The sequence below is a fragment of the Ceratotherium simum genome, chromosome 2, assembly GCF_057802395.1.
Source record: "Ceratotherium simum simum isolate JZ-2026a chromosome 2, ASM5780239v1, whole genome shotgun sequence".
Classification (NCBI taxonomy): Eukaryota; Metazoa; Chordata; class Mammalia; order Perissodactyla; family Rhinocerotidae; genus Ceratotherium; species Ceratotherium simum.
This window is the reverse complement of record NC_141901.1, coordinates 64,896,012-64,922,639: the sequence shown is the minus strand read 5'-3', so window position 1 is coordinate 64,922,639 and position 26,628 is coordinate 64,896,012. Positions and strand designations below refer to the sequence as shown.

The following is a 26,628-nucleotide window of genomic DNA, read 5'->3' as shown; positions in this document are numbered from 1 at the left end:
CACCTAGCACTTTTTCCATTACTCCATGTTACCATATTCCATACTGAGTTCAAATTTCAAATAAATGATTTTTCCAGTGAAAAATGATTTATTGGGGGAGACGATTTTATGAAAAATTTCTCACGTGGAATGGATAAATGAGTGCTTACACCAAAGAAGATTTCAACATCAGACTGTAAATCTCTATCTCAGACTAGAAGATAGTGTTCTGAAGGGAAGAGCTATCTTTGTCATTTACATTGTGGATAATTCAGGCCCTTTGCTTTCCTCCTGACACTCACTTTTAACCTTCTGACCATTTCATTTGTACCCTCTGGCCATTTCATTACTGAAACACAAGCCAAACTCTGGAAAGGAGTTTGGTGATAAGAAAAAATTGAAATTATGATTTAAATTGAGACTTGGGGATTTTCTGTGGATAATTATCCATGTCCCACCTTACCAAAGAAAAAGTGAATTTCAACTAGAATATAAAGTAATTCTCTCTGAAAATGTGGGATGAAAGAGATCAGCCCTGGGTATTGGGAGTATATTTATCCCTCAGAAAAATCTTGCCCCTGGAATGCATTAGACTGGGATGAAATACTTTGGAAGTATACTAAATTTTATTCTAACATTGATGAGAGGGAAAAAAAGGAAAGAAAAATGAAGCAGGGTGAAAAATAAGGTGATTGAGAGAAAGAGAGAAAAAGAAGAGACAGAAACTTGTTAATTACAGGACTTTCTGAGCAAGATATTTTTCTTCCTTTCACAAGTTAGAAGCTATTGAATAATTCATGCCAAGCGTGGAAAGGCTGCCTTTTCCCTGGGTGATGTATAACCGTGCAGGAGAGAGCTTCGAGTGGGTTCACCACATCAGCCACCACTCTTGCTTCTGAGCACAGGGTGCTCTCCTCTGGAGCTCCACTTCTGCTTTTGCAGCTGAGCATCCTTGCTCCTGCTGCCTGCCTGCCTGCCCACCCGTCTGGGCTTGCAGCCTGCCACTTTACTTTCTCCAGCCCCACTGCCAGCTGAGAAGTCTCCCTGCAGCTGCTGGTTTCTGCCTAGGACCATGTGTGTGGATGCTGCTTGGGAGAAGCAGGCACTTGCTCCTGGCACCGATCCCAGCTGAGCTTCTCCTGTTGATTTCGGGACCACTGATGCTGCTGCTGAGGAGGTATTTCCTGGCATCCTTTCCTCTGCTACCGCCAGCTAAGGACCAGCCCAAAAGTAAGGTATCCTCAACCCCTTTCCCCTGGGATTTTTCCCAGCTGGGATAGCTCTGCGTTCTCCTTGAAACTAGGGGCTCCATCTGGCAATATTCCCAACTATGTGTGTATTTGGGTGTGTTGGGGGAGAAGAGGAGACTGTACTTGGTATTGCTCTGTCCTAGGGCTTCCCTGGTGCCTGCTGAATGCAAAAAGGCCTTGCCCCTGGCACTAGAGACATTTCCGAGGCGGGCACCTGTCATCTGCCACCCCCGTTGTTCTCCTCGAGCTCCCTCTCTCCCCCTCCCCCAGCCCATTATTCTGCTTTTGTGTCGGTGGCAGAGGGCTGAAGGGATGTCTTTGCCCTCCTTGCAGGCGGGTGTCAGGATGGGCCGCGCTGCGAGAAGCCGACGCTAGCGAGCGAGGTGTGAAGAGTTGGCCAGAATGACCAACTCCTCCTCCACGTCCACCTCCTCCACCACCGGGGGGTCGCTGCTGCTGCTCTGCGAGGAAGAGGAGTCGTGGGCGGGCCGGCGCATTCCCGTGTCCCTCCTGTACTCGGGCCTGGCCATCGGGGGCACGCTGGCCAACGGCATGGTCATCTATCTCGTGTCGTCCTTCCGAAAGCTGCAGACTACCAGCAACGCCTTCATTGTGAACGGCTGCGCCGCCGACCTCAGCGTCTGCGCCCTCTGGATGCCGCAGGAGGCGGTGCTCGGGCTCCTGCCCGCCGGCGCCGCGGAGCCCCCCGGGGACTGGGACGGCGCCGGGGGCAGCTACCGCTTGCTGAGGGGCGGGCTGCTAGGCCTTGGGCTGACTGTGTCCCTCTTGTCCCACTGCCTGGTGGCCCTGAACCGCTACCTGCTCATCACCCGGGCGCCCGCTACCTACCAGGCGCTGTACCAGCGGCGCCACACGGCGGGCATGCTGGCGCTGTCCTGGGCGCTCGCCTTGGGCCTCGTGCTGCTGCTCCCGCCCTGGGCGCCGCGCCCTGGCGCCACGCCACCGCGCGTCCACTACCCGGCGCTGCTGGCCGCCGCGGCGCTGCTGGCGCAGACCGCGCTGCTGCTGCACTGCTACCTGGGCATCGTGCGCCGCGTGCGCGTCAGCGTCAAGCGGGTCAGCGTCCTTAACTTCCACCTGCTGCACCAGCTGCCCGGCTGCGCCGCCGCCGCCGCCGCCTTCCCCGGTGCTCCGCACGCGTCGGGCCCCGGGGGTGCGGCGCACCCGGCGCAGGCCCAGCCCCTGCCCCCCGCGCTGCACCCGCGGCGGGCGCAGCGGCGTCTCAGCGGCCTCTCGGTGCTGCTGCTCTGCTGCGTCTTCCTGCTGGCCACGCAGCCGCTGGTGTGGGTGAGCCTGGCCAGCGGCTTCTCGCTGCCCGTGCCCTGGGGCGTGCAGGCGGCCAGCTGGCTCCTGTGCTGCGCCCTGTCTGCGCTCAACCCGCTGCTCTACACGTGGAGGAACGAGGAATTCCGCCGCTCCGTGCGCTCTGTCCTGCCCGGCGTCGGCGACGCGGCGGGCGCCGCCGCTGCCGCCACTGCCGTGCCCGCCGTGTCCCAGGCACAGCTGGGCACCCGCGCCGCCGGCCAGCACTGGTGACCCGGCCAGGGCCCGAGGGAAGCGGAGATTCCGGCTTCCAACGTCCTTGGTCACTTACCATCGCTTCCTGCCCTTGTGAAGTATCCCCTGCCCGAACGAAGACTCCTGCCACGAATCCCAGTAAAATCGGTGCGAAGATTTCCCCTTCGACCCCAGTGGGATGCCTGAACCAAGGTCTCTCCCTAAATGGGGTCCCCAATGTCATTTTTGGACGGCCACTTGATTTTTACCCTTTGTTTCTGTGTTTTAGAGAAACCCTCAAGTCAAAACACTGGTCAAATCCTAAAGTCAAAACTTCAAGAACTTGCGAACTGACGTTTACTAAGAACCGGTTAATTTATTTCAACACTGTTTTTGAAAAAGAGCTTTGATAACGTATTATCATTCCCACCTTCATCGTCTTATGATATATATGAAGCGCCTTGAGTGTGCATGAGCCAAAAGAAATACTATATTGATGAAAGAAATAATATTTAAGAAGTATTTTAGAAAGTAACCTATCTTTGACGATGCTTCTGTTATAATTTAGCCTTTGTATATTAACCTGAAGAATGAAGCCACAGATGTGCACACCAGTGTGAGTTGCCATTAAGACCTCAAGCCCCTTATTCTTAAAAGGGTTTTTATAAAGTAAAATCATTCCCGAATGAGATAGAATCTTAGCCAGTGGGGGAAAAACAGATTTATTATTTTACACTCCTTTTTGCACTTCTAAGACTGAAAATTGGCATTGAGTGTTAAAGGGAAATATTTCCATTGTACTGATTGATGGTCTGAGCCAGCAACGGAATTTGGAAACAAATAAGAGGGTTATCTATTTTACGTACCAGTTTCACATTTTCTATAGCATGCACACTTGTTGCTACCCTCATTTTGTAATTAATTTACTTGCCTTATGAGTGTGATTGTAGCTTTGAACATTCTGTACTATAATGGTTGCTAAGGAGAATAAGTCCTTCTGTTTTCTCTTTAACATTTAAAATATCTCAATGCACATGATATAATTAAACACTAATAATACCATGACTGCATAGCTAATATTAGCTGCTATTGCATGCTCCTAGATGCTAGAACTTATTGGGCATGTGGTATACTAAAGCAATACCCATTAGACAAGGACATTTTACTTCTTCCAGACACCAGAAGAAGTGGCCTTCAATTATTTGAAAAGAGACACAGATACACCTCTGGCTACCTAGAGTTCTTCTTGTCTTGACCCAATTTATGAGAAAACTCCCAGGTGGGACTTTGTCTTGCACATGGAACCACAGTCAAGATGGATCAATAATATAGTTTGGCTCTGCAAAGCCATCTGTGCTCTTTTAGGGTTTAGACAAACCACACATGAGAAAACAACACTGTTTTTTATGTAGTTCGTATATATTACCATGACACTTTTAACATTAATATCGTGTCTGTTAAAAGAGGTGTAATAAACTCAGTTATATATAACAAACAGTTCAAATGGGAGTCTGTTCTAAAATGTGTGATTCGAGGCTTGCCCTTTTCATCTTTGGTTTACTCTAGAAATATTTGAAACACACAATCGTGTGAAATCACTTTATAAAATTAAAAAGGGAAGAAAGTAATTTTAAATAATCATCTATCCTCAGTCTGATTGCTGATTACATCAAATCTGGGGTGGATCAGCCTCAATTACCTGGACATTGTAAGCCAGGATAGTGGGAGCACTTAGGCATTTGAATAATTATGGGAGCTGCAGGAAACTGACATGTTTGTAGTAAAACAAAACAAAGCAAATATATTCATCACCAGTAATAGATCAGCAATCATTTTATTAATCTATCCCCTTTGTGCATGCACCATTTCTCTCTTACTAAGGTTTCATCTGTTCCCATTTTCCTTGATTCAAATATTTAATTAAAGTTCAGACAACCATTCCTCTGAGTTTTTTCTTCCGTCTCTGGTCTTCTTGCATACCTCCTTGAGAATACGGTAACAATGACACGGTATTCCAAAGCACTAATGATGAAAGTAACTTCTTTGTTCTGGCTTTGTTTACTTTTATTTTTGGTTTCTAAAATTAATTCTACTTTATGTAATTAAATAGGGTCCATAAGCCAGCATTAAAAAGAAAAGGTATAATTTCCTTTCCGTAAGCATAATTCATTTGTGGCATAGGGTGCAGCAACGACAGAGAGCTGAAGAGTTTCCTTTGTTGGGGGGTAGGCTTTGGCACTTTTCTAAATCTCTATCAAAAAGATCTTTTAATTAGACTTTATCCTTGTTTCTCATTGTGGATGCTGCCAGCAATTCCTCCTGTTGTTCCTATAAACATTTGCCACACATATAAACTTAGTTTTTCAAGTACCTGATTTTTTCCAATGTTTCTGGCTAACACTGAGAACCATCTTATGCTGGCTCAGTGCCATGTGGGAGACCTACTTTAGGTTATATTTACTGGTAATTAACTCCACAGGACTGATTCACTTTTAATTTCGAAATAGCAATGAGGCATCTAAAAATGCCTTAGTAGGACACTAGCTGGAAGGGTTGGAGTTAGTGCTTTTACAAATTAAGTGAATGGAGATTGTGTTCTTATTTAAATGAAACCACATATTATCCACTCAGGGATGAAACAAAAACCTAATTGCTGTCGTGGGCTGCCCTATTTTGCCTTTTTTACTTTTTTTCTTCAAGTATATGCCTGTTAAGACATGCCCCTCCCCCCCACCCTGCATTTTAATGGCTAAATTCTAGGATGTAATAGGTATTACTCCTAGCACTTCCCTCCTTCCAAAATGAAGTATGTGCATCAACAAGAATTCTGTTTTGCACAGAGGCATGCACAGCTGGTTTTTGTTTTAAACACTATAGGGAGATTTCTAAGGTCAGACAAGTTCCCTTGTGTCTCAGAATTAGGGAGAAAGTTTTCTGCAATGGAGGTATTGTTCTTTTCAGGAGGACCCAGTGGGAGGATGGAGTAAAGCAGAGGAAGGGGGAATGGACTTGAACACTCTGATGGAGATAGCCCTTGAAAAGATCTGCTCACCAAGGGAATGTTGGTCTGCTTTGGCCTCGTGATTCAGTGCAGCCCTGCTCTTCTGATAACAGCCATATTGGCCAACATCATGGTTTCCAGTGTAACCTTTATTCCATTCTCCCAGGAACTCAGACAGTGCTCATCTGGCTCTTTAGCAGTCCTATGAGCTAACCTGACAAAGGGCATCAATGACATAAATTTAAATTCAAGACCATAGAGCAATACTGTAGATGTCCCTTACTTTTAGACATTTTTTCATGTTTGTGGGTTGTAGGGCAAGAGTGGAGCTCCAGATGGGAGGTCTTGTTCTGCAGGAACCGGGGGGGGACCCTTTCTTTCTGCCCTTTCTCTCCCTTTCGGCCCTTTGAGGGGCCTCACACACATGTGTGTAGACTCAGCCCCCAGGTCCAAGTTCTGCCCACATCCACCTCTCAGCCAGCCACCTTGCCCACCTCTAGAAACTAGCGGTGCACACACAGGGGTCAGAGCACACCCTGGAAGTGGCCTCAAGCCATTGGGGCAGGGAATTCCTAGGTTCCAGGTACCAGTGCTGATTGAGGGAGGAGGAGCTCCAGGTGGGCGCATTTCCTTGGGACTCCTCTCCCTGTGGGAAGGGGAGTGGCCAGAGGAAGGTGGGAGCAGGGGCTTTAAAGCATGAGACCCAGGTTGGGATCCCAGTGTCTTAAATCTAAGGGCCAGACTACTTTCACATAGGTCTTTCTCAGGTATCCTTTCTTAGCTCCTCCCACCTTCAGGGACTCCTTAATCAGGTGCCAAACATAGGGTTTCCCTAGATACTTAATCACATCAGGCCTAATGCAACAGGCAAGGAAGGTAGTGAGGAGGGAGTGGGAAGGGTGTGGATGTAACGAGGTAGGTCAGATGTTGAGGGCTGTTGAAGGGGAGTACACGGGTTGTTGATGGGTACACGGGCTGTATTGCACAGGTCTCTTTACTGGTGTGTATCTTTGAAAATCTTCATAATGAAAAGTTTAAAAAAGTGAAGACAAACTCAGAAAAAAAGAAAGAAAGGAAGAAAGGAAGGAAGGGAAAAAGCAAAGAAAGAAAAGTAACTAACGTGCCTTAGGTCATGCAGCAATTAAAGGCCACACAGCGATTAAACGGAGGAGCTGGGTTTTGTCTGACTCCAGAGCGTGAGATGGAAACTACCATGCTGTAGGATAAAATCAGCATTTTTCAGTCGGTTGTGGAATTCACTGCATGATACGACCATTCCCTATTTCCCCAATCTCTCTCCCCTACATGCATCCTTCACTATGGCCTAGTAGGCCTGCACACCGCCTTCTAAGCATGGCCCATGTCCTGTGTCTGAGCGTTGTTCATTCAAGGACCTTCCTGGAGTGTCTTCACATCTTATCGCTTGCCCAATCCGCAAGCTTTCTTCCAGGAAGCCTCACTTAGTTTATGCTTCCTCATTAGAGCCTCCCCTCCCTGCAGACGTGAAGCTCTGCCTCCACAGATCTCCTGCACCACTTTGTTCTTACCACATATTCCCTTCTTGTATTATCTCTGTCTTAATGAGTGCGTCGTCTTCAAAACTAGGTGGGAAAGGTTTCTGGTTTATTTTTCATTCCTTTGATTTTTTTTTTTTTAGGGTAAATACCGTCTTTTATCTTTTAGTAGCCAGTTACCTGAAATATACTAGATATTAATATATGTTTACAGTTGAAGACAGTAATTTTGAAAGAAAAATGATTTGGTCCTTTCCCTTGCATGTTTATTTTTCTCTTAATGAAATAGACCGAAGAATAAATCCTGTCTCCCAACTCATATTTTGCCAGTGGATATCCCAGGATAATGATGTATGGGATCATGAGCCACGTGCATAAATCACATGCTGTTAGTGCTGTCATTCATGGGAGATTTATACTCCTGTTATCCAAGCTCTGTCGCACTAAGAAAAGCAACAATAAGTTTCAGTCCTAATTACTACTTTAAATTCAAGATCAAATTACCGAATAAGTGCAATTATTTCTCATGGCCTTGCCTAGAAAAGCTGTGTATTTTTGATATGTACAAGCCTTAAACGTTGCTAATCAATGGCCATGCAATTTTATTAGAACCCTGAGAGAAATAACTGTGGGAATGTCTTTACCTCTCCTTGTCAGTTCACTGGATAAGAGACCTGGAGATTATCCAGCCTAGTTCCCTGCTGTTTTTATTAGACAGAAAGTGCTTTGATTTTTAATTTTTCTTGGTATAAATTAGGCCCATTTCCCATTTTTCTATTCTCAGGGAGTAGAAAAGTATCTAGCATGATTTGTATAGTAATGCTGTAACAGATACTCTGCTTTTAGCCAAATGAAAGTTCTATGAAATATTGGCATGGTTGAATTCTCCTATTACTACAAAAATTTGCCCTCATGAAAGTTTTATTTCTTGAAAATATGGTTTATTTTTTCCATCTGAAGATTAATGTGTGTTTTCATAGAAAATTTGTAACATACAGAAACATAGAAGAAATTATATCATGCATAGTTCCCCTTCCCAAAAACTACCACTGTTAGCATTTTGCTGTATTCATCTCCTTTTTGTCTCTTTTCCTATGTATATTTAATTGTACATAATTATAGCTAGAAAGTATATACTGACATATATTTATATATGTGTGTGTGTGTGTGTACAATTACCTATACCAAAAAATATGTAAGCGGAAGGGAGATGTTATAAAGAGGGGCCTAGTGACAGAGAGTATTTGCTACTAGTGCTTTTAGGATATGTTCAACTACAAGTAACAGAGTATCTAACTAAAAATGCCTTAAAAAACGATGACATTTAATCATCACACAAACGAGAAGTCTGCAGGTAGATACTTCCAGAATTCTTCAGTGGCAAGCATCACAATGTCATCGAGGGCCCAGGTTCTTTACATCCTTCTACTCCACCAACCTCAGTGTTGCTGCTTCACGGATCCAAGATGGCTGCTCTAATCACGTGACAGCACCCAAAACAGAAAAGACGGAAAAAGCCTCTCTTTGCTTGTTTCCGTTTTTCATAAGAGAGGAAACTCTTAGAAGCTCCCCCTAAAGACTTCTTCTCATCGGCCAGAAGCAGGTCATATGACCACCCCTAAAGGAAACTGGGCTGTGAATATCTGGCATTAAAAAAAGTTATCATGAGAAATCTATCCAGTGCTTGTCAACCTACATGATTTATGTTTGCCATTTGCACTGCTCTCTATCTACTCAGTGGATTTTATCTCTTTTTTAGAACTTACTGCTGGACTGCAGGTTAAAATAAGTAGGTTCTTGTGCAATTTCCAGTGTCTAAAAGTTATTTATTTAAAGTCTGTTGCTTTAAAATAGGATCTTCTCTGACCCCTATTACTAGCTTGTTGACAGTGAACAGATGGAGCTTGTGAAAAACTACAACCAATCAGGCTTCTTTCTGCTTCTATCCCTCTCATAGCTGTGTTCTGACTGATTGTAGAAAGAGAACTCCTGCCCGGGGTGGAGCAGGCAGAAGGTGAGAGCAGCTCTCGGGCTTCCTCTGACATCAGCATTCATGTAGTACGATTGTTTCCAGGTTATGGTCAGAACATCTTGGGGTCTGGAGGTGGCCAGTGAATAACACTCCTTTTCACTGTCTGAGTTTTGAACCATGTGATAAAGAAGAACATAGAGTATGCAAACGGTGAACCACAATATCACCTCTTTGTTGATAAAGGTAGCGGATGTAACTTAATGTGAGTGCCTAAATGGGCTTACTAACTCCCTCCCTACCAGTCTAGCCCTTGGACCAAGCAGGTCAACTAGGTCTTACTGATCTAGGAGGTAAGAGAAAGAGAAAGAGACCACATCTCTTGGGCTTGAGACCTTGTTAAATTGGCTCCACTCTAATGAGAAACACGGCTGTGGTTATTGCCTGTCCACCAGATAACTTGCTTCACCTCCAAAGGGTAGACTAAAAAATGAGGCAAGAGCCAGGAGCATCTATCAAAAATCCCTTCTCATGGATTTCCACGAATGAGGAAAAGGCATTCTCCTCTGAAAGTATAGATATTGAACCAAGGTGCAGTCAGGAGTGACGGGTAGACTTAACGGTGTAGTCGCTCAGATGAGCCATGGACCTGTTTCTCTATCCAGGTTTATCAGTTAGAGAGAACGCCTTCCCGTTTCTGTAAATAGGTAAATTGCCACTTGTGTCAGGGAGTGTTAGCCAGGTATCATTTAAATTAGACCCAAAATGCAGACTTAAGCTGTAAACGAGTGTAATCCAGATCCGGAAAGAATATTTTGTGCCATATTCTGAAGTGTGATTGAAGATGGAGATGCTCAGTTTGGAGAAAAGAAGACTATATGGAAAAAGAGAGTGGTTTTTAAATATACAAAAGGCCAGAATAATAAGATAATAAATGAGAAAAATAAAAGCAGAATAATAATGCCAGCTTGCATTTATTGATAACATATTATTGCAGACACTGTGCTATGCACTTTAGACACGTTACCTTATCTGATTTTCACAACAACCCTGTGAGGCAGGTACTACAACTCCAGTTTTATAGTTGAAAATGCTGATCCTTTGAGAGGTAGACGTGCTCAAGTACACGCAGCTGGCAAGGGAAAGAGCTGATAATTGAACGCAAGTCTGGCTGACTCCAAAAGCCTGGACTTGTAAACACAACACTCAGTTGCAGGGGAGGGAGAAAATGTGTGTGGCCGTGCAGTTCTAGAAACAAAATTTGGCTCAGTGGGTGGGAGATAGATTTCAGTTCAATATGAGAAAGAAATTTGTCTCAATTATAAGTGCTCAAAACAGTATGGGCTGTCTCAGGAAATTGTCTTTCCTAACACTTGAGGAATTCAGGTAGGGTGTGGAGGACTAATCCTGGAAAGGATGTTTGTATTACGTGGGAAGTTTTATCAGATCAACTCTGAGATGCCTTTCAGGTCGAATTTCTAGGATTATATAATATTTCTTCTTCTGCTTAGAGGTGACAAAATCTATGTTGCCCTGGGCTTACAACATTTCAAATGATTAGTCAGAAGGAATGTGTTTGGCAAAAACCTTACCCACACCATCCAATAGAGAAGCAAGCCTAGGTGACCAGGGATGTCCCTCCTTGGGCACAGGGACATGAATATGCTACATTCTTGGTGACTTTGTCCCATTTCTGCTGTTCTCTGTTCATCTTCTTTTTGTTCCCACTTCATTCCTAAACATTTTTAAGGAATATAGGCTGAATGAAGTGCATTGTACTTAAAATTTTTCCGCTAAATATTAGGGTCTTAGATACTACCTAATTCACTTAAGAACTTTTATAAGCACAACACTTGTAAAGACTTTGTTGGAAGTTGAACAGATTTTGGAGAAGACCATTTGGATGAGAAACAAGCTATTGTTGGCTCCTGTGTAAAAGCTAACTTAGATGAAAATTCCTGGGTAAGTTTTTCTCATGTGACAAAGTCCCAAGCAGATTTTAATCAAAGTCTACTTGTATCTTCAGAACTGGCATAGCACGGTCACAATCTGGCTCCTTCCAATGTTTTGACACAATGAGAAGGAGATTGAAATACTAAAAGTTACCAATACAAAAGCTTAGTATAGAGCCATTTTGAATTTATTGGAGACCAGTAATAGATTCTGGTGTATGCAAACCTAAAATCTTTAGACATTGAACTTTCCAATTTACTTGAACAAAATTTTGAAACTCCTCAATTTAAAGCACTGAAATTTCCTGGTATTAGGATATGGAAATGATGCCACTGACCTTCTTGTTTTACTAGGAGTGAAAATGGCTTTCTTTATTATCTTTATCATTTTTATTGTCACTGTTGTCATCGTCATCATCATTGTCATCGTCATCGTGAGCATCATCGAAAATTATTCACCAACAGTTGAATGCAGAGTATTGAGTTATATATATGTTAGCTTTTGCTGTTTAACAAATAACCCCAAAACAATGACTTAAAACAACAATCATTGATCAGCTTGTATTTCTGTGGGTTAGAAATTTGGATGGGGTCATTTGGTTGGGTCTTCTGCTGGTCTCAGCTGAACCCACTCTTGAATCTGCAGTCAGCTGGTAGTACATGGTACACACACTTGTCTGACATTCGACTGGCTGTTGGCTGGGCTGGCAGTTGGATGGCTTAGCTAACCCAGACTCATTCACATGATGGTGGTCTCAGAGTCAAGTTTCTGCTTCTGCTATATTTGCTAATCTGCATTGATCAAAGCAAGATACGGAACCAACTCAGATTCAAGGGGTGGAGGAATATAGTCCATCTTTTGATGGGAATATCTTCAAAGTCACATTGCAAAAGTGTGGATACATGGAGAGAAAAGATTTGTGGCCATTTTTGCAATGGACTGCAATTAACACATCATCCTTATTCTTAAAGGTCTTAAAATCTCATTATGGAGATAGAACAAATAATTAGCTGCCCTAAGTACAAATACCAAAAAAGCAGAAAAGAATAGGGAGAGATCAATGGAGTCAGGATTTCTTCACTGAGGATGTGGGATTTGGAAGAATGTAGGAGAGGGAAGGTCATTGCAAACACAGAAAAAAGTAGAAGCAAAGACATTGTGTTAGTTTTCTATTGTTGCCATAATAAATTGCCAGAAACTTTGTGGCTTAAAATAACACAAATTTATTATTTTACACTTCTGTAGGTCAGAAGTTCAATATAGTCTCACCAGGCTAAAATAAAAATGTTGGCACCTTGTGTTCCTTTCTGGAGGTTGTCAGGGAGAATCCATTTCCTGCTCACTTGAGTTGTTAGCAGAATTCAGCTCTTTGCAGTTGTAGACCAAGGTCCATGTTTTCTTGCTGGCTGCCACTTTCCCTGGCTCGTGGTCTCCTTCCTCCATCTTCAAAACCGTCAATGGTGGGTTGAATCCTTCTCATGTCACGTCTCGCTGACCTATTTTTCTGCCCCCTTGCACTTTTTAAGGATTCATGCGCTTGTATTGAGCCCACTCAGATAATCCAGGATAATCTACCTATCTCAAGGTCCTTAATTTTAACCTTAATACAAAGTCCCTTTAAGGTAGCATATTCACAGGTTACGAGGATTAGGACGTGACATCTTTGGGGGAGCCATTATTCTGCCCACCACAGACATGGAAGCAGAACTCTGCATGGTATGTTTGACTGCAAAGAAAAAAGTTAAAATAGGGAAAAAGAGGTGGAAGATAAGATTGTACAGATCCAATCACACTCCTTATACTTATCCTACTTTGGGTCCAATTTTATGACCGGTCTTTTTAGGTCGATGCCTTCCTTGACTAAACATAAAAATCTTAGTGATTCTGAAACTTTTTCTTCATATCCTTATTAATCAAGAGATGTATATCAAGTTTTAATTTTTAGTGTTTGTATTAAAAAACAATATTTTTTTAAATAGAAAATTATACTTCATATATACTTAAAAAGCTACCCATGTCCCCACCTCAGCCTACCTGATATACAGGCCCACTGTTGTCTTTCTACTCCCCTCCACCACGAAACAGGATTTTCTCTGTGAGACACCTCTTCTATGCTAACACTACCTTTCAGCTAACAAATTTGACCTCAGGTACATCATTTGTTGACCCAGGGAGCTACCTGACTTGTCTTTGAAGCACACCATCATCTTCAGGACATTACATAAACTGCATTTGTTTGTTGGAGCCTGTAGCTCATTTTTATATGACATGACCATATTTACAAATACAGTAAAAAAACCTTATAATTATACAGTGGTTTCTTATTAACCAATAGCATAGAATCATGTGGAACATTACGTCCCTGACTAGACTCACAGTCAAATTTTCGTTTTGTTCTCTTTGGACTGAATCTCCCCTACCCAAGTTTGAGTCTGCAGTGTCATTCTGAAAGGTATGGAGGACCAAGCCTATTCTCAGGAAGAGCAACCAGCAGCCCAGCGAAGGCTCTTTGAACCTCTGAACTGGGGTGGAGATTAAAGGAGGAATGCTCTTTGTCTTAAAGGCTATCTTCTTTCTTCACAAAAGAAATCAGTCCTACTTTACTCTGAAAAATGTAAGAACAAGAGAAGTCATTTGCAGAGATGAAAATCTGAAAGCATAAAGGAATGGTAATGTGCTGTAGCTAAAAATAGAGCCCACCTTGATGCATTTACATCACGTGGGTTGTTAGCAGCGAGTGCAGGCTTCATCTGCAAAGAGAAGACGTCAGAGCCTGCAGTCAAGAATCAGATACAGCTGGTTTTAACGTGCTTTGCTTCTAAGCTGAACACATTTTAATGGTTTCTCTTTCAGACTCTCCCCACATTGATAATGGGAGGTATAATTATTACATTCTAGTTCTAGTCATTTACCGCAAGAGTACTATATACTTTTGTAAACTATATAGTCACAGTCTCTGCCTTTAGGGACTTAGGTCCAGTAGGAGAGAGAAGCATAAAACAAATAATTACACACATAGCTCTTTCATTACAGTTGGGATAAGTGACAAGAAGCAAAATATGAAGTACTATGAACATTTATAAAAGGAAGAACTAAATTAGTTTGGGGTGTCAGAAAAGGCCTTTCTAAGAAAGTGACATTTAAGAGACCCAAACAATGAGTCGAAGTTAATCACATGATGCTGAGTTGGGAGCTGGAGGAGAGGGAAGTGGATTCCAGGTGCCATCCAGGCAAAAATATTCACCCACTCTCAGGTGAGGGCCATATTTCCACGTTTTACTTTACTTCCATCCTTAACCTGGAAACTGTAGACCCAGGAGATTCCAAAGTGTTGACAGATTTTTCTCTATGAAAAGCTTCCTGGGAGAAGCAGTTTCAGCAGCAAGTAACTCCCATTCCCGTCTCTTATATTACCATTTTTTCGAGGAATGGTTTTCACTTTAAAAAGGTAGGTACAGAGCTAATGTTTGAAATTGAGTCTTCAGTTCAATAAACATTTCACATCTAAATATTTCTTTTGTTTTTATCTTCAAGCCAATCTTCGGCATGATTGCACAGCAAGCCTACACTGCACTTCAATTCCAATGGCTACATCCCGAAACTTGTCATCACCTAAAACAAAATCTTAAAATTCAAATAATTTCCTCTTTGATCACAGTCTTGTGTCTTTCCAGATCTGTCCTTGGACACTGTGTCTATACGGTTCTTTGATTTCATTAAGACTTCTCTCTACTCCTTGAATTCTCCATATTTTCCTAGTATCCTTCTCTCTGTCTTTCAATTTCTTTCTGATCCAACTTAGACAACATGGTCCATCACTTCAAACCCCTTGACAACACCCTCGTCTCAGCTTGACCCACTGTACTTCCTGTGCACTCAACTGGCATGAACCCAACATGACATCCAAATGTTGGCCTTCCACACCCCTAAACCAGTGAATGTTCCTGGAGGGTCTTTGCACTGCACTCACAGAGGGTCTCTCTCCATGTTCTTACAGCTCTCCCAGTGGTATTCCACTGTCACTTGTTACTCATTGTGTTCAACCCAGTAGTGGGAGGTGAGGGAGTTTTCTGTTTTTCTGATGAAGCTTCAGTTTCCAGAAGGTACTATGTCACTGGGTCTGGGGTTGTCTCCTTTTAGTGCCCCTACCCTTCCCCCAGTTGCAGTTCTATCTCCATCATGTATTCCTTCCCTCCCCCCCAGGGCAGGGAGTTTTTCTATAACCTTCCCCAGCTGCAGTGGGGAGGAGCCCTAAGAGTGACATTCCCTCCCACCTCCTTGGACACCAGGAACTGTCAGCTATTTTTCTTTTACTCCTTTTCCTTTTGATTGCCCTCTCTTTACGGGCTTCTGTTCCGTGACTTTTCACATGCTTAAGTCCTTCACAGCCAAACTTATCAAATGAATAGTCTACACTCCCTGAATCTATTTTCTCAGCTCTTTCTCACTCCTAATCCTTTCCAATCTGGCTCCCACTATTCCTCTGACATTGCTCTTGTCAAAGTTTCCAATGGCCTCCATGTCACATAATCAAATAGACTCTTGAGAGTCTTTATCTTGATTGGTGCAAGGTCAGTGTTTGGCACTGTAGACTGCGGTCTTCAGAGGCCATATTTGACCTGCTGCATCTTTCCCAGATCGTCTCTGCAAAATAATGACTGAGAAATAGGAAAACAATTGCCAAAAGAGTAACCCAGCCAGCTACACCTCAGCAAGCAAACATTACAGTCAATTATTCATAGCACAGCATAAATCTGCTCTCAAAGATTAAAGCTGAAGATGATCAGAGGCATCTGGCTATACTAAGCAAGCAGTACACAGTGGAGTCAAACTGGGAGGGCTTTCTTTATTTACAGTTATTCTCATTTATTTACCATTCATATCTATTATTGAATTTGAAATTCTAATTCAATTTGCCTTATTCGTAGTTTGAGTTAAAGTAATTTGGGTTATTGTTGAGTTTGAGTAAACAGTGGGTTAAATTTCAAACAATCTCTTCGTCTACAATTTCTTCTGAAGCTTTATGACTCATGTACGTTTATTTGGTTGGTAATCTCTAAGCGCTCTTCTTTCTGGACACTGGTTACCAGAAAATAATGTTTCTTTGAAAAAAGCTGCCATGATTTATTCCTTCTGACACAGATTAGCACAAACTGTCTCAGCACATAAAGACATCATTTCTGACAATGAAGATAATTAATACAGAATGGTTTTCATATTAAATGTAAATTAAAATCTAATTTGAGAAAGCCATTATTCTTTATTCTGTGAGTTGTTACCTAAAGAAAAAGGATGGGAGGGACAGTCATTAAAAGCACTGGCTTTTCAGTCCAAGAGTCACTGGCTTTGCCACTTACTAGCTGTGTGACCTTGGGCAAGTTCATTGATGTACCTGAGCCTCATTTTCTAATGTAAAAGCAGTAATTCAGGGACTTTTGTAAAGTCTGAAAATAATTTTTACCAGTGCCTGACATATCATAAGCACTAAATAAATGGTGGCTATTATAACTCAAAAGACAAATTTCCAGGGACAACTTCTTAAGGCATTTACTATACCTAAATGGAATGGCATGGTCAAGGATAATTCAACAATTCACCCCAGCCTCAGGCTTGACAGTTCTTTTCAGTTTCAGGAAGTTGGTTCAATTTAGCCATAAGTATTGTCTGAGAGAATTAAAACTAGTATTTCCATTTGTTCACAACAAAATTGAGGGGAAGGTACAGAAATTTCCCATATACTCCCCACCCCAGCACATGCATAGCCTCCTCCATTATCAACATCCACCATCAGAGTAATACCTTTGTTACAATTGATGAACCCATGTTGACACATCATAATCACCCATAGTCCATAGTTTATATTACGGTTCACTCTTGGTGTTATACATTCTATGGGTTTGGACAAATGTATAATGATGTATAGATATCACTATAGTATCGTACAGAGTATTTTCACTGCCCTAAAAATTCTCTGTGCTCTGCCTATTCATCCCTCAATCTCACCCCCCAACCCCTGACAACCACTGATCTTTTTACTGTCTCCATAGTTTTGCCTTTTCCAGAATGTCATGTTGTTGGAATCATACAGTATGTGGCCTTTTCAGATTGGCTTTTTTCACTTAGCAATATGCATTTAAGATTCCTCTATGTCTTTTCGTGGCTTGATAGCTTATTTATTTATTTATTTATAGCACTGAATAATATTCTCTTGTCTGGATGTACCACAGTTTATTTATCCATTCGTTCACTGAAAGATAATCTTAGTTGCTTCCAAGTTTTGGCAATTATGAGTAAAACTGCCTATAAACATTTGTGTGCAGGTTTTTGTGTGGACATAAGTTTTCATCTCCTTTGGCAAAATACCGAGGAATGCAATTGCTGGATAGTATGTTAAGAGTATATTCAGTTTTGTAAGTAACCACCAAACTGTCTTTCAAAGTGGCTGTGCCATTTTGCACTCTTACAAAACTAAACGTGCTTTTACCATATGATCCAGCAACCACACTCTTTGGTATATATCCAGATAAGTTGAAAACCTATGTCCACACAAAAACCTTCACATGAATTTTTATAGCGGCTTTATTTATAACTGCCAAAACTTGGAAGCAATCAAGATGTTCTTCAATAAGTGAATGGATAAATAAACTGTGGCAATCATACACTGGTATATTATTTAGTGCTAAAAAGAAAAGAGCTATCAAGCCATAAAAAAACATGGAAAAGAGAGAAGTCAAGATGGCGGCGTAAGCAGACTTGGAACTCACCTCCTCCCGTGGACACAGCCAATTTACAACTACTCGTGGAAAAATTACCCCTGAGACAGAACTGAAAACTGGATAAGAGGAACTCCTGCAACAACGGACAATCCTAACTGAGGTGGAAGAGGCAGAGACTCCCTTCTGGAGAGGAAAAACGCTGCCTTCACAAGCCTACAGCTTCATGGCCACCGGGAGCTGCTCACAGGTACGCAGCCTCCCTGGAGGCGCGGGGCCCTGAGCCGGGAGCGCCCCCGCTGTGGGCATTTTGTGGACCCAGCACAATCGAGACCAGTGGCATAATGTCTGACTGTGCCTGCTACGAAAGCATTGGGGAGTACCCTCAGAAAAGCTGGTTCACAAAGAAACTAAAACCGGCTCTTAAAGGGCCCGTGCGCAAACTCACCCATTTCCGAAAGCAACCTAAAATCACCAGAAAGAAAGGTGCACAGTGCTGTGGTGAAAAGAGACTCATCTAATAGGCCCTGAGTGCATCTCGGTGAGGGGTGAGACCTCTCCAGGGACTGGGACATTGGCGGCGGCCATTGTTGTGGCCTGGTGTGGGCGTGCTGACACAGACGCCATTGGAGTTCTCCCTGAGGCCTGCTAGCCCAGGGTCTGCCCCACCCGCTAGAGCACCGATTTAATCCAGCTCAGCCAGGGCAGGCAGCCCACCCTAGAGACTGGCCCCACCCAACAACAAGCCCTCAGGCAACTTGTGGGCCTGCATAGATGGGTGACTGGATTCTCTGCAGCCTGGCAACTGAGCCGACTTTAGCAGGGCAGGGTGTCCACAAGGAGCAGGTGGAGAGTGTGGGGCAGTGGCGGAGTGTGTGGGGCTCCCGCTGTGGAGAGACTGGGTCCGCTTGGGGAGGTCAGGTTGCGCACATGGGGCAGGACTGTGTTGACTGTGTGTGTGGACCTGTGGGCGGCAGGGTTTGTCAGCTGCAGAAGACTTGTGCTTCTCAAAGACCCACATAGGCGGTTTGCCCTACCTTCCAAAGCCTGAAACAATTGGGTGCTCCTGTGCCTGAGGCCAGCCCCACTCAGCTGCAATCCTCAGAGAGCTGACAAGAGACCTAATAGGCTAGAGGCTTACAGCAATTGTAAGGCCCTGAGCCTAACAACCTGCCACTCTGGGGGCCTACTCACTTAAAAGAAATACTGCAACACAAATGTGGTATTAGAACTTGCAGCCAACTGTGCTGGGGCTTCCCACACCTGCTAAAGAGACTGAAGGGCCCACAACAACTACAAGCAGCTGAGCATTACAACAGCTGGCCAGGAGCATAACTCGGCCTCCCTGGGTGCCTACAGGGAAAGCAAAGAGGCCACAACAGAAGGACACACATAGCCCACATAGGGGTCACCCCTGGAACATTGAGAACTGAGGGAAGCACACTGGAAGCCTCCTAAGGCATCACTTACATAAAGTCACCTATCCAAGAACAGGAGACATAGCTGACCTACCTAATACGTAGACACAAGCACAGGGAAAGAGACAAAATGAGGAGGCAAAAGAATACATTCCAAGTAAGCGAACAGGACAAAACCCCAGAAAAGGAACTAAGTGAAACAGAAATGAGCAACCTACCCAACAGAGAGTTCAAACTAAGAGTGTTAAGGATGCTCACTGATCTGGGGAGAAGAATAGATGAACTCAGTGAGAATGTCAACAAAGAAATGGAAGATATAAAAAAGAACCAATCAGAAATGAAGAATACAATACTGGAAATGAAAAATTCATTAGAGGGATTCAAAAGCAGAGTAGAGGATACAGAAGAACGGATTTGTGAGCTGGACGAAAGACTAGAAGAAATTACCCAAGGTGAACAGGTAAAAGAGAAAAGAATTAAAAAGAGTGAGGACAGTCTAAGGGACCTCTGGGACAACATCAAGCGCACTAACATCCGTGTTATAGGTGTCCCGGAAGGAGTAGAGCGAGACAAGGGGTCAGAGAATCTATTTCAAGAAATAATAGATGAAAACTTCCCTAACCTAAGGAAGGAAACAGACATCCAGGTACAGGAAGCACAGAGAGCCCCAAACAAGATAAACCCAAAGAGGCCCACACCAAGACACATCATAATCAAAATGTCCAGAATTAAAGATAAAGAGAGAATCCTAAAAGTCGCAAGAGAATGTCAAGTTACATACAAAGGAAACCCCATAAGGCTATCAGCTGACTTCTCAGCAGAAACCTTACAGGCTAGAAGAGAATGGCATGATATATTTAAAGTACTAAAAGGAAAAAACTTACAGCCAAGAATACTCTACCCAGCAAGGTTATCATTCAAAATGGAAGGAGAGATCAAAAATTTCCCAGACAAGCAAAAATTAAAGGAGTTTGTCACCAAGAAACCAGTGCTACAAGAAATGTTAAAGGGACTGATTTAAGGGGAAAAGAGAAGGCCACAAATAGGAAAAATTATCTATTTCCATGATAAGAGGGTAATGGATACAAAAGCACAAAAAAGAGGTTAGATATGTTATCAAAAACATAAAAGGAGGGAGGAGGGGAGTTAAAGAGTACAGCTTTCAGACAGAGGTCAAACTAAAGTGACCATCAATTCTGTATAGAAGAAGAAAGGAACAGAGAAGGACTACTAAAACACTGAGGGAAAAAAAAAAAACTTAAAAAATGGCAGTAAGTACATACTTATCAATAGCTACTTTAAACGTCAATGGACTAAATGCTCCAATTAAAAGGCATAGGGTGGCTGACTGGATAAAAAAACAAGACCCATATATATGCTGTATCCAAGAGACACACTTCAGACCTAAAGACACTCACAAACTGAAAGTGAAGGGATGGAAAAAGATACTCCACACAAATGGCAATGAAAAGAAAGCTGGGGTAGCAGTACTCATATCAGACAAAATAGACTTTAAAACAAAAAGTGTAAAAAGAGACAAAGAAAGGCATTACATAATGATCAAGGGAACAATCCAACAAGAGGATATAACACTTGTAAATATCTACGCACCCAATGTAGGTGCACCTAAATGTATAAAGCAATTATTAACAGACATAAAAACAGAAATAGACAGTAACACAATAATGGTAGGGGACTTTAACACTCCACTTACACCAACGGGTAGATCATCCAAACAGAAGATCAATAAGGAAACATTGGCCTTAAATGACACACTAGAACAGATGGACCTAGTAGATCTATACAGAGCATTCCATCCAAAAACCGAAGAATACACTATCTTTTCAAATGCACATGGAACATTCTCCAGGATTGATCACATATTAGGCCACAAAAGAAGTCTCCATAAATTTAAGAAGATTGAAATAATACCAAGCATCTTTTCTTACCACAACGGTATGAAACTAGAAATCCACTATAGGAAGAAAATCAGAAAAGCCACAAATACATGGAGATTAAACAAAATGTTACTGAACAACGACTGGGTTAACGAAGAAATCAAAGAAGAAATCAAAAAATACATGGAGACAAATGAAAATGAAAATACTACATGCCAGAATTTATGGGATACAGCAAAAGCGGTTCTAAGAGGGAAGTTTATAGCGATACAGGCCTATCTCAACAAACAAGAAAAATCTCAAATAAACAATCTAACAATGCAGCTAAAGGAACTGGATAAAGAAGAACAAACAAAGCCCAAAATCAGTAGAAGGGAAATAATAAAAATCAGAGCTGAAATAAATGAAATAGAGACCAAAAAAACAATAGAAAAAATTAATAAAACCAAGAGCTGGTTCTTTGAAAAGATCAACAAAATAGACAAACCTTTAGCTAGACTCACCAAGAAAAAAAGAGAGAAGGCACAAATAAGTAAAATCAGAAATGAAAGAGGAGAGGTTACAACAGACACCTCAGAAATACAAAAGATTATAAGAGAATACTATGAAAAGCTATATGCCAACCAATTCGACAATCTGGAGGAAATGGATAAATTCTTAGAATCATACAACCTTCCAAAACTGGAACAAGAAGAAGTAGAGAATTTGAATGGACCAATCACCAGTAAGGAGATCGAAACAGTAATCAAAAACCTCCCCAAAAATAAAAGTCCAGGACCAGATGGCTTCCCTGGTGAATTCTACCAAACATTCAAAGAAGACTTAATACCTATCCTTCTCAAACTCTTCCAAAAATTGAGGAGAGGGGGAAGCTCCCTAACTCATTCTACGAAGCTGACATTACCCTGATACCAAAACCAGACAAGGACAACACAAAAAAAAGAAAATTACAGGCCAATATCACTGATGAACATTGATGCAAAAATCCTCAACAAAATACTAGCAAATCGCATACAACAATACGTTAAAAAGATTATACACCATGATCAAGTGGGATTTATTCCAGGTATGCAGGGATGGCTTAACATTCGCAAATCAATCAACGTAATACACCACATTAAGAAAATGAAGAATAAAAATCACATGATCATCTCAATAGATACAGAGAAAGCATTTGACAAGATACAGCATCCATTTATGATAAAAACTCTGAATAAAATGGGTATAGAAGGAAAGTACCTCAACATAATAAAGACCATATATGAGAAACCCACAGCTAATATCATCCTCAATGGTGAAAAACTGAAAGCTATCCCTCTAAGAACAGGAACCAGACAAGGATGCCCACTCTCACCACTCCTATTTAACATAATACTGGAAGTCCTAGCCAGAGCAATCAGGCAAGAGAAAGAAATAAAAAGGATCCAAATTGGAAAGGAAGAAGTGAAACTGTCACTATTTGCAGATGACATGATTTTATATATAGAAAACCCTAAAGAATCCACCAGAAAACTTTTAGAAGTAATAAACGAATATGGTAAAGTTGCAGGATACAAAATCAACATACAAAAATCAGTTGCATTTCTGTACACTAACAACGAAGTAGCAGAAAGAGAAATTAAGAATACCATCCCATTTACAATTGCAACAAAAAGAATAAAATACCTAGGAATAAACTTAACCAAAGAGGTGAAAGATCTGTACACCGAAAACTATAAAACATTTCTGAAAGAAATTGAAGAAGACACAAAAAATGGAAAGATATTCCGTGCTCTTGGATTGGAAGAATTAACATAGTTAAGATGTCCATACTTCCTAAAGCCATCTATAGATTCAATGCAATCCCTATCAAAGTTCCAACAACATTTTTCACAGAAATAGAACAAAGAATCCTAAAATTTATATGGAACAACAAAAGACCCCGAATAGCTAAAGGAATCCTGAGAAAAAAGAACAAAGCTGGAGGTATCACACTCCCTGATTTCAAAATATACTACAAAGCTATAGTAACCAAAACAGCATGGTACTGGCACAAAAACAGACACACAGATCAATGGAATAGAATCGAAAGCCCAGAAATAAACCCACACATCTATGGACAGCTAATCTTTGACAAAGGATCCAAGAATATACAATGGGGAAAAGAAAGTCTCTTCAACAAATGGTGTTGGGAAAACTGGATAGCCACATGCAAAAAAATGAAAGCAGACCCTTACCTTACACCATACACAAAAATTAACTCCAAATGGATTAAAGACTTGAATGTAAGACCTAAAACTGTGAAACTTCTAGAAGAAAACATAGGCAGTACGCTCTTCGACATCGGTCTTAGCAACATCTTTTCAAACACCATGTCTGACCGGGCAAGAGAAACAATAGAAAAAATAAACAAATGGGACTACATCAAACTAAAAAGCTTCTTCACAGCAAAGGAGACCATCAACAAAACAAAAAGACAACCTAACAATTGGGAGAAGATATTTGCAAACCATACATCTGATAAGGGGTTAATCTCTAAAATATATAAAGAACTCATGCATCTCAACAACAAAAAAACTACCAACCCAATTAAAAAATGGGCAAAAGACCTGAACAGACATTTCTCCAAAGAAGATATACAGATGGCCAACAGACACATGAAAAGATGTTCAAAATCACTAACTATCAGGGAAATGCAAATCAAAACTACAATGAGATATCACCTCACGCCCGTCAGAATGGCTATAATTAACAAGACAGGAAATAACATGTGTTGGAGAGGATGTGGAGAGAAGGGAACTCTCATACACTGCTGGTGGGAGTGCAAACTGGTGTAGCCACTATGGAAAACTGTATGGAGATTCCTCAAAAAATCAAGGTTAGAACTACCATATGATCCAGCTATTCCACCGTTGGGTATTTATCCAAAGAACTTGAAAACACCAGTTTGTAAAGGTACATGCACCCCTGTGTTCATTGCAGCATTATTCACGATAGCCAAGACTTGGAAGCAACCTAAGTGCCCATCAAGGGACGAATGGATAAAGAAGATGTGGTATATATACACAATGGAATACTACTCAGCCATAAGAAACGATGAAATCCAGCCATTTGTGACAACGTGGATGGACACTGAGGGTATAATGCAAAGTGAAATAAGTCAGAGGGAGAAGGTCAAATACCGTATGATTTCCTTCATTAAGTAGTAGATAATAACAATAATAAGCAAACACATAGGGACAGAGATTGTATTGGTGGTTGCCGGGGGGGGGGGGTGAAGGGGATGGTTTGGTACGTGTGTGGTGATGGGTTGTAGTTGGTGTTTTGGTGGTGAACATGATGTAATCTGTGCAGAAGTGGAGGTGTAGTGATGTACACCTGAAATTTTTACAATGTTGTAAACCAATGTTATTGCAATAAACAAAAAATTAAAAAAAAAAAAAAACATGGAAGAACCTCAAAAGCATAGTGCTAAGTGAAAGAAGCCAATCTGAAATGCCATATATATTGTATAACTCCAACTATATGACATTACGGAAAAAGCAAAACCATCGAGACAGTAAAAATATCAGCATTGCCAGGGGCTTGGGAAAAGGAAGGGAGGGATGAATAGATGTAGCACAGGACATTTTCAGGGTAGTGAAACTACTCTGAATGATATAGTAATGATGGACACAAGTCATTATACATTTGTCAAAACTCATGGACTTTACAAAACAAAGAGTGAACCCTAATGGAAACTATGGACTTCAGTTAATAATAATGTATCAATATTGGTTCATCAGTTATAACAAATTTGCCACACTAATAACAGAGGAGAGTGTACATGTTTGGGAGAAGGGGGTAGAGGGGTATGTAAAAACTCTCTGCGTACTCTAATAAATTTTTTGTAAACCTAAAAGTGCTAAAAAATATGTTAATTTAAAAAACACTTAAATTGTCAAGTCTATCTTCTTACAGGTTTGGGGAAAGAATAACATATATTAGTGGGAGAATAAATCTCTGTTCTACTTCCTTCAACTTACAGAGACTGCTGGGTGTGGACAGTGTGAAGAAAGAAAGGATAAGATCTCACAGCCTCTGCCAGTTCCTCTGAGACTGCAAGTGAACGGCTGTCTGCCTAGCAGAGCACATCAGCCTGTCTCTGGACGGGCCAAAGAAGGCTGAGTGCCGAGTAGGAAGTAGGGAGATAAATCTCTCTGCAAATCAGGTGAGGGGGACTCTTGATGTAGGAGGGCATGGAGAGGGAGAGGGTGTTGGGCTGTAGGAGGGAGGCTGGATCCTCTGGAGAAAGGCAAGCAGCAAGATGCTTTTAAGTACAGGATGCCTAATATTCTACATTCGGTTGCTTTTGTTATTGTGTTGTAAAGCCTTGCTGCATCCTCAAACCTTCAGTAAAGTCTGGCATCCACTCAATTGTTTACATGAGTGGTGTTGTTTAAGAACTTTATGAATTTGCGGGGGGCGGGGTGTCATGTTTCCCTGGAGAGGGGTGAGGAGAAGAGGAGGTGAGCTTCCATTGAATCTCCATGTGTGGCAGAGGCATGGACTTGAAGCCAGAAACGACCATAAAAACACAAGCCTCTGAGATTTTGCAGAAATCTTTGGTAGAGCAATGAGCTTCCCACTGAGTGGAGGGTAGGTCTCGACATAGTTTCTTATCAATCGCAGAGGGTAGTGTGATTTCAGTTTACATCTGGGTTACATGTCTCAAAGACATTTGGTTTCCAAATTAAACTCTTTTCTCTCTTCAGTCAATGTCTTATCTTTCATGTGTGTGGGTCAGTGCGAAACAGTTATGGTTCAGCCACATTACACTTCTGACCATAGGAGGACTTACACATGATCCAAAGCAGTAATACAACAGTGGGAAGAAAGCAGTTGTTGAATTTATCCTATTCCAGGCACTATAGTGGCCTATGCACAATTTATTTTAAAGGTTAAGGAATTGAAGCTCGGTGGGTTTGTCAAGGAGCTGGTAAGTTCAAATTCACATTTGCTGACTCCAAACTCAGTGCTCTTAACCTTTGGTAAAATGGAAAGGAAAGATTTGTCAAGTTTCTTTCACTTTTGGCTTCATTTTGTGATGTAAGAACATGTTAATCTGTTTGCACGGACAGATTATTTTCTCACTAAAACAACTAAAGGCTTCATGGCAGTTTTGATAGACCTAAGTTGGGAAATAAACATAACTCTGAGATTTGAACTCTGGATGAACTTCACATATTTTTAGCAGGCCTTTGTGGGTATTTATCAGAGCCTGTACTGGTTTTGATTAAGACTGGAATTTTAATTGCATTTTGGATTCTCGAAATGTATTTCCATAATTTTCTCCTCCTCCATCCCACTGCTCCCCATCTTCTGCACAATAACGCTTTCAGGTAGATGCTATGGGTTACCTGACCAGGGTCCATACCTATTAGAGGCTGTGGCATC

The 26,628-nt window shown here is 41.8% G+C and overlaps 1 protein-coding gene across 1 annotated transcript; it reads left to right on the top strand.

Annotated features, from left to right (window-relative positions):
- The first annotated feature begins 1,631 nt into the window (after positions 1 to 1,631).
- On the top strand, positions 1,632 to 2,786 carry GPR88 (G protein-coupled receptor 88). The gene has a single exon (XM_004420776.3). It carries the CDS (start codon positions 1,632 to 1,634, stop codon positions 2,784 to 2,786), a length of 1,155 nt encoding a protein of 384 aa, XP_004420833.2.
- The last annotated feature ends 23,842 nt before the right edge of the window (positions 2,787 to 26,628 follow it).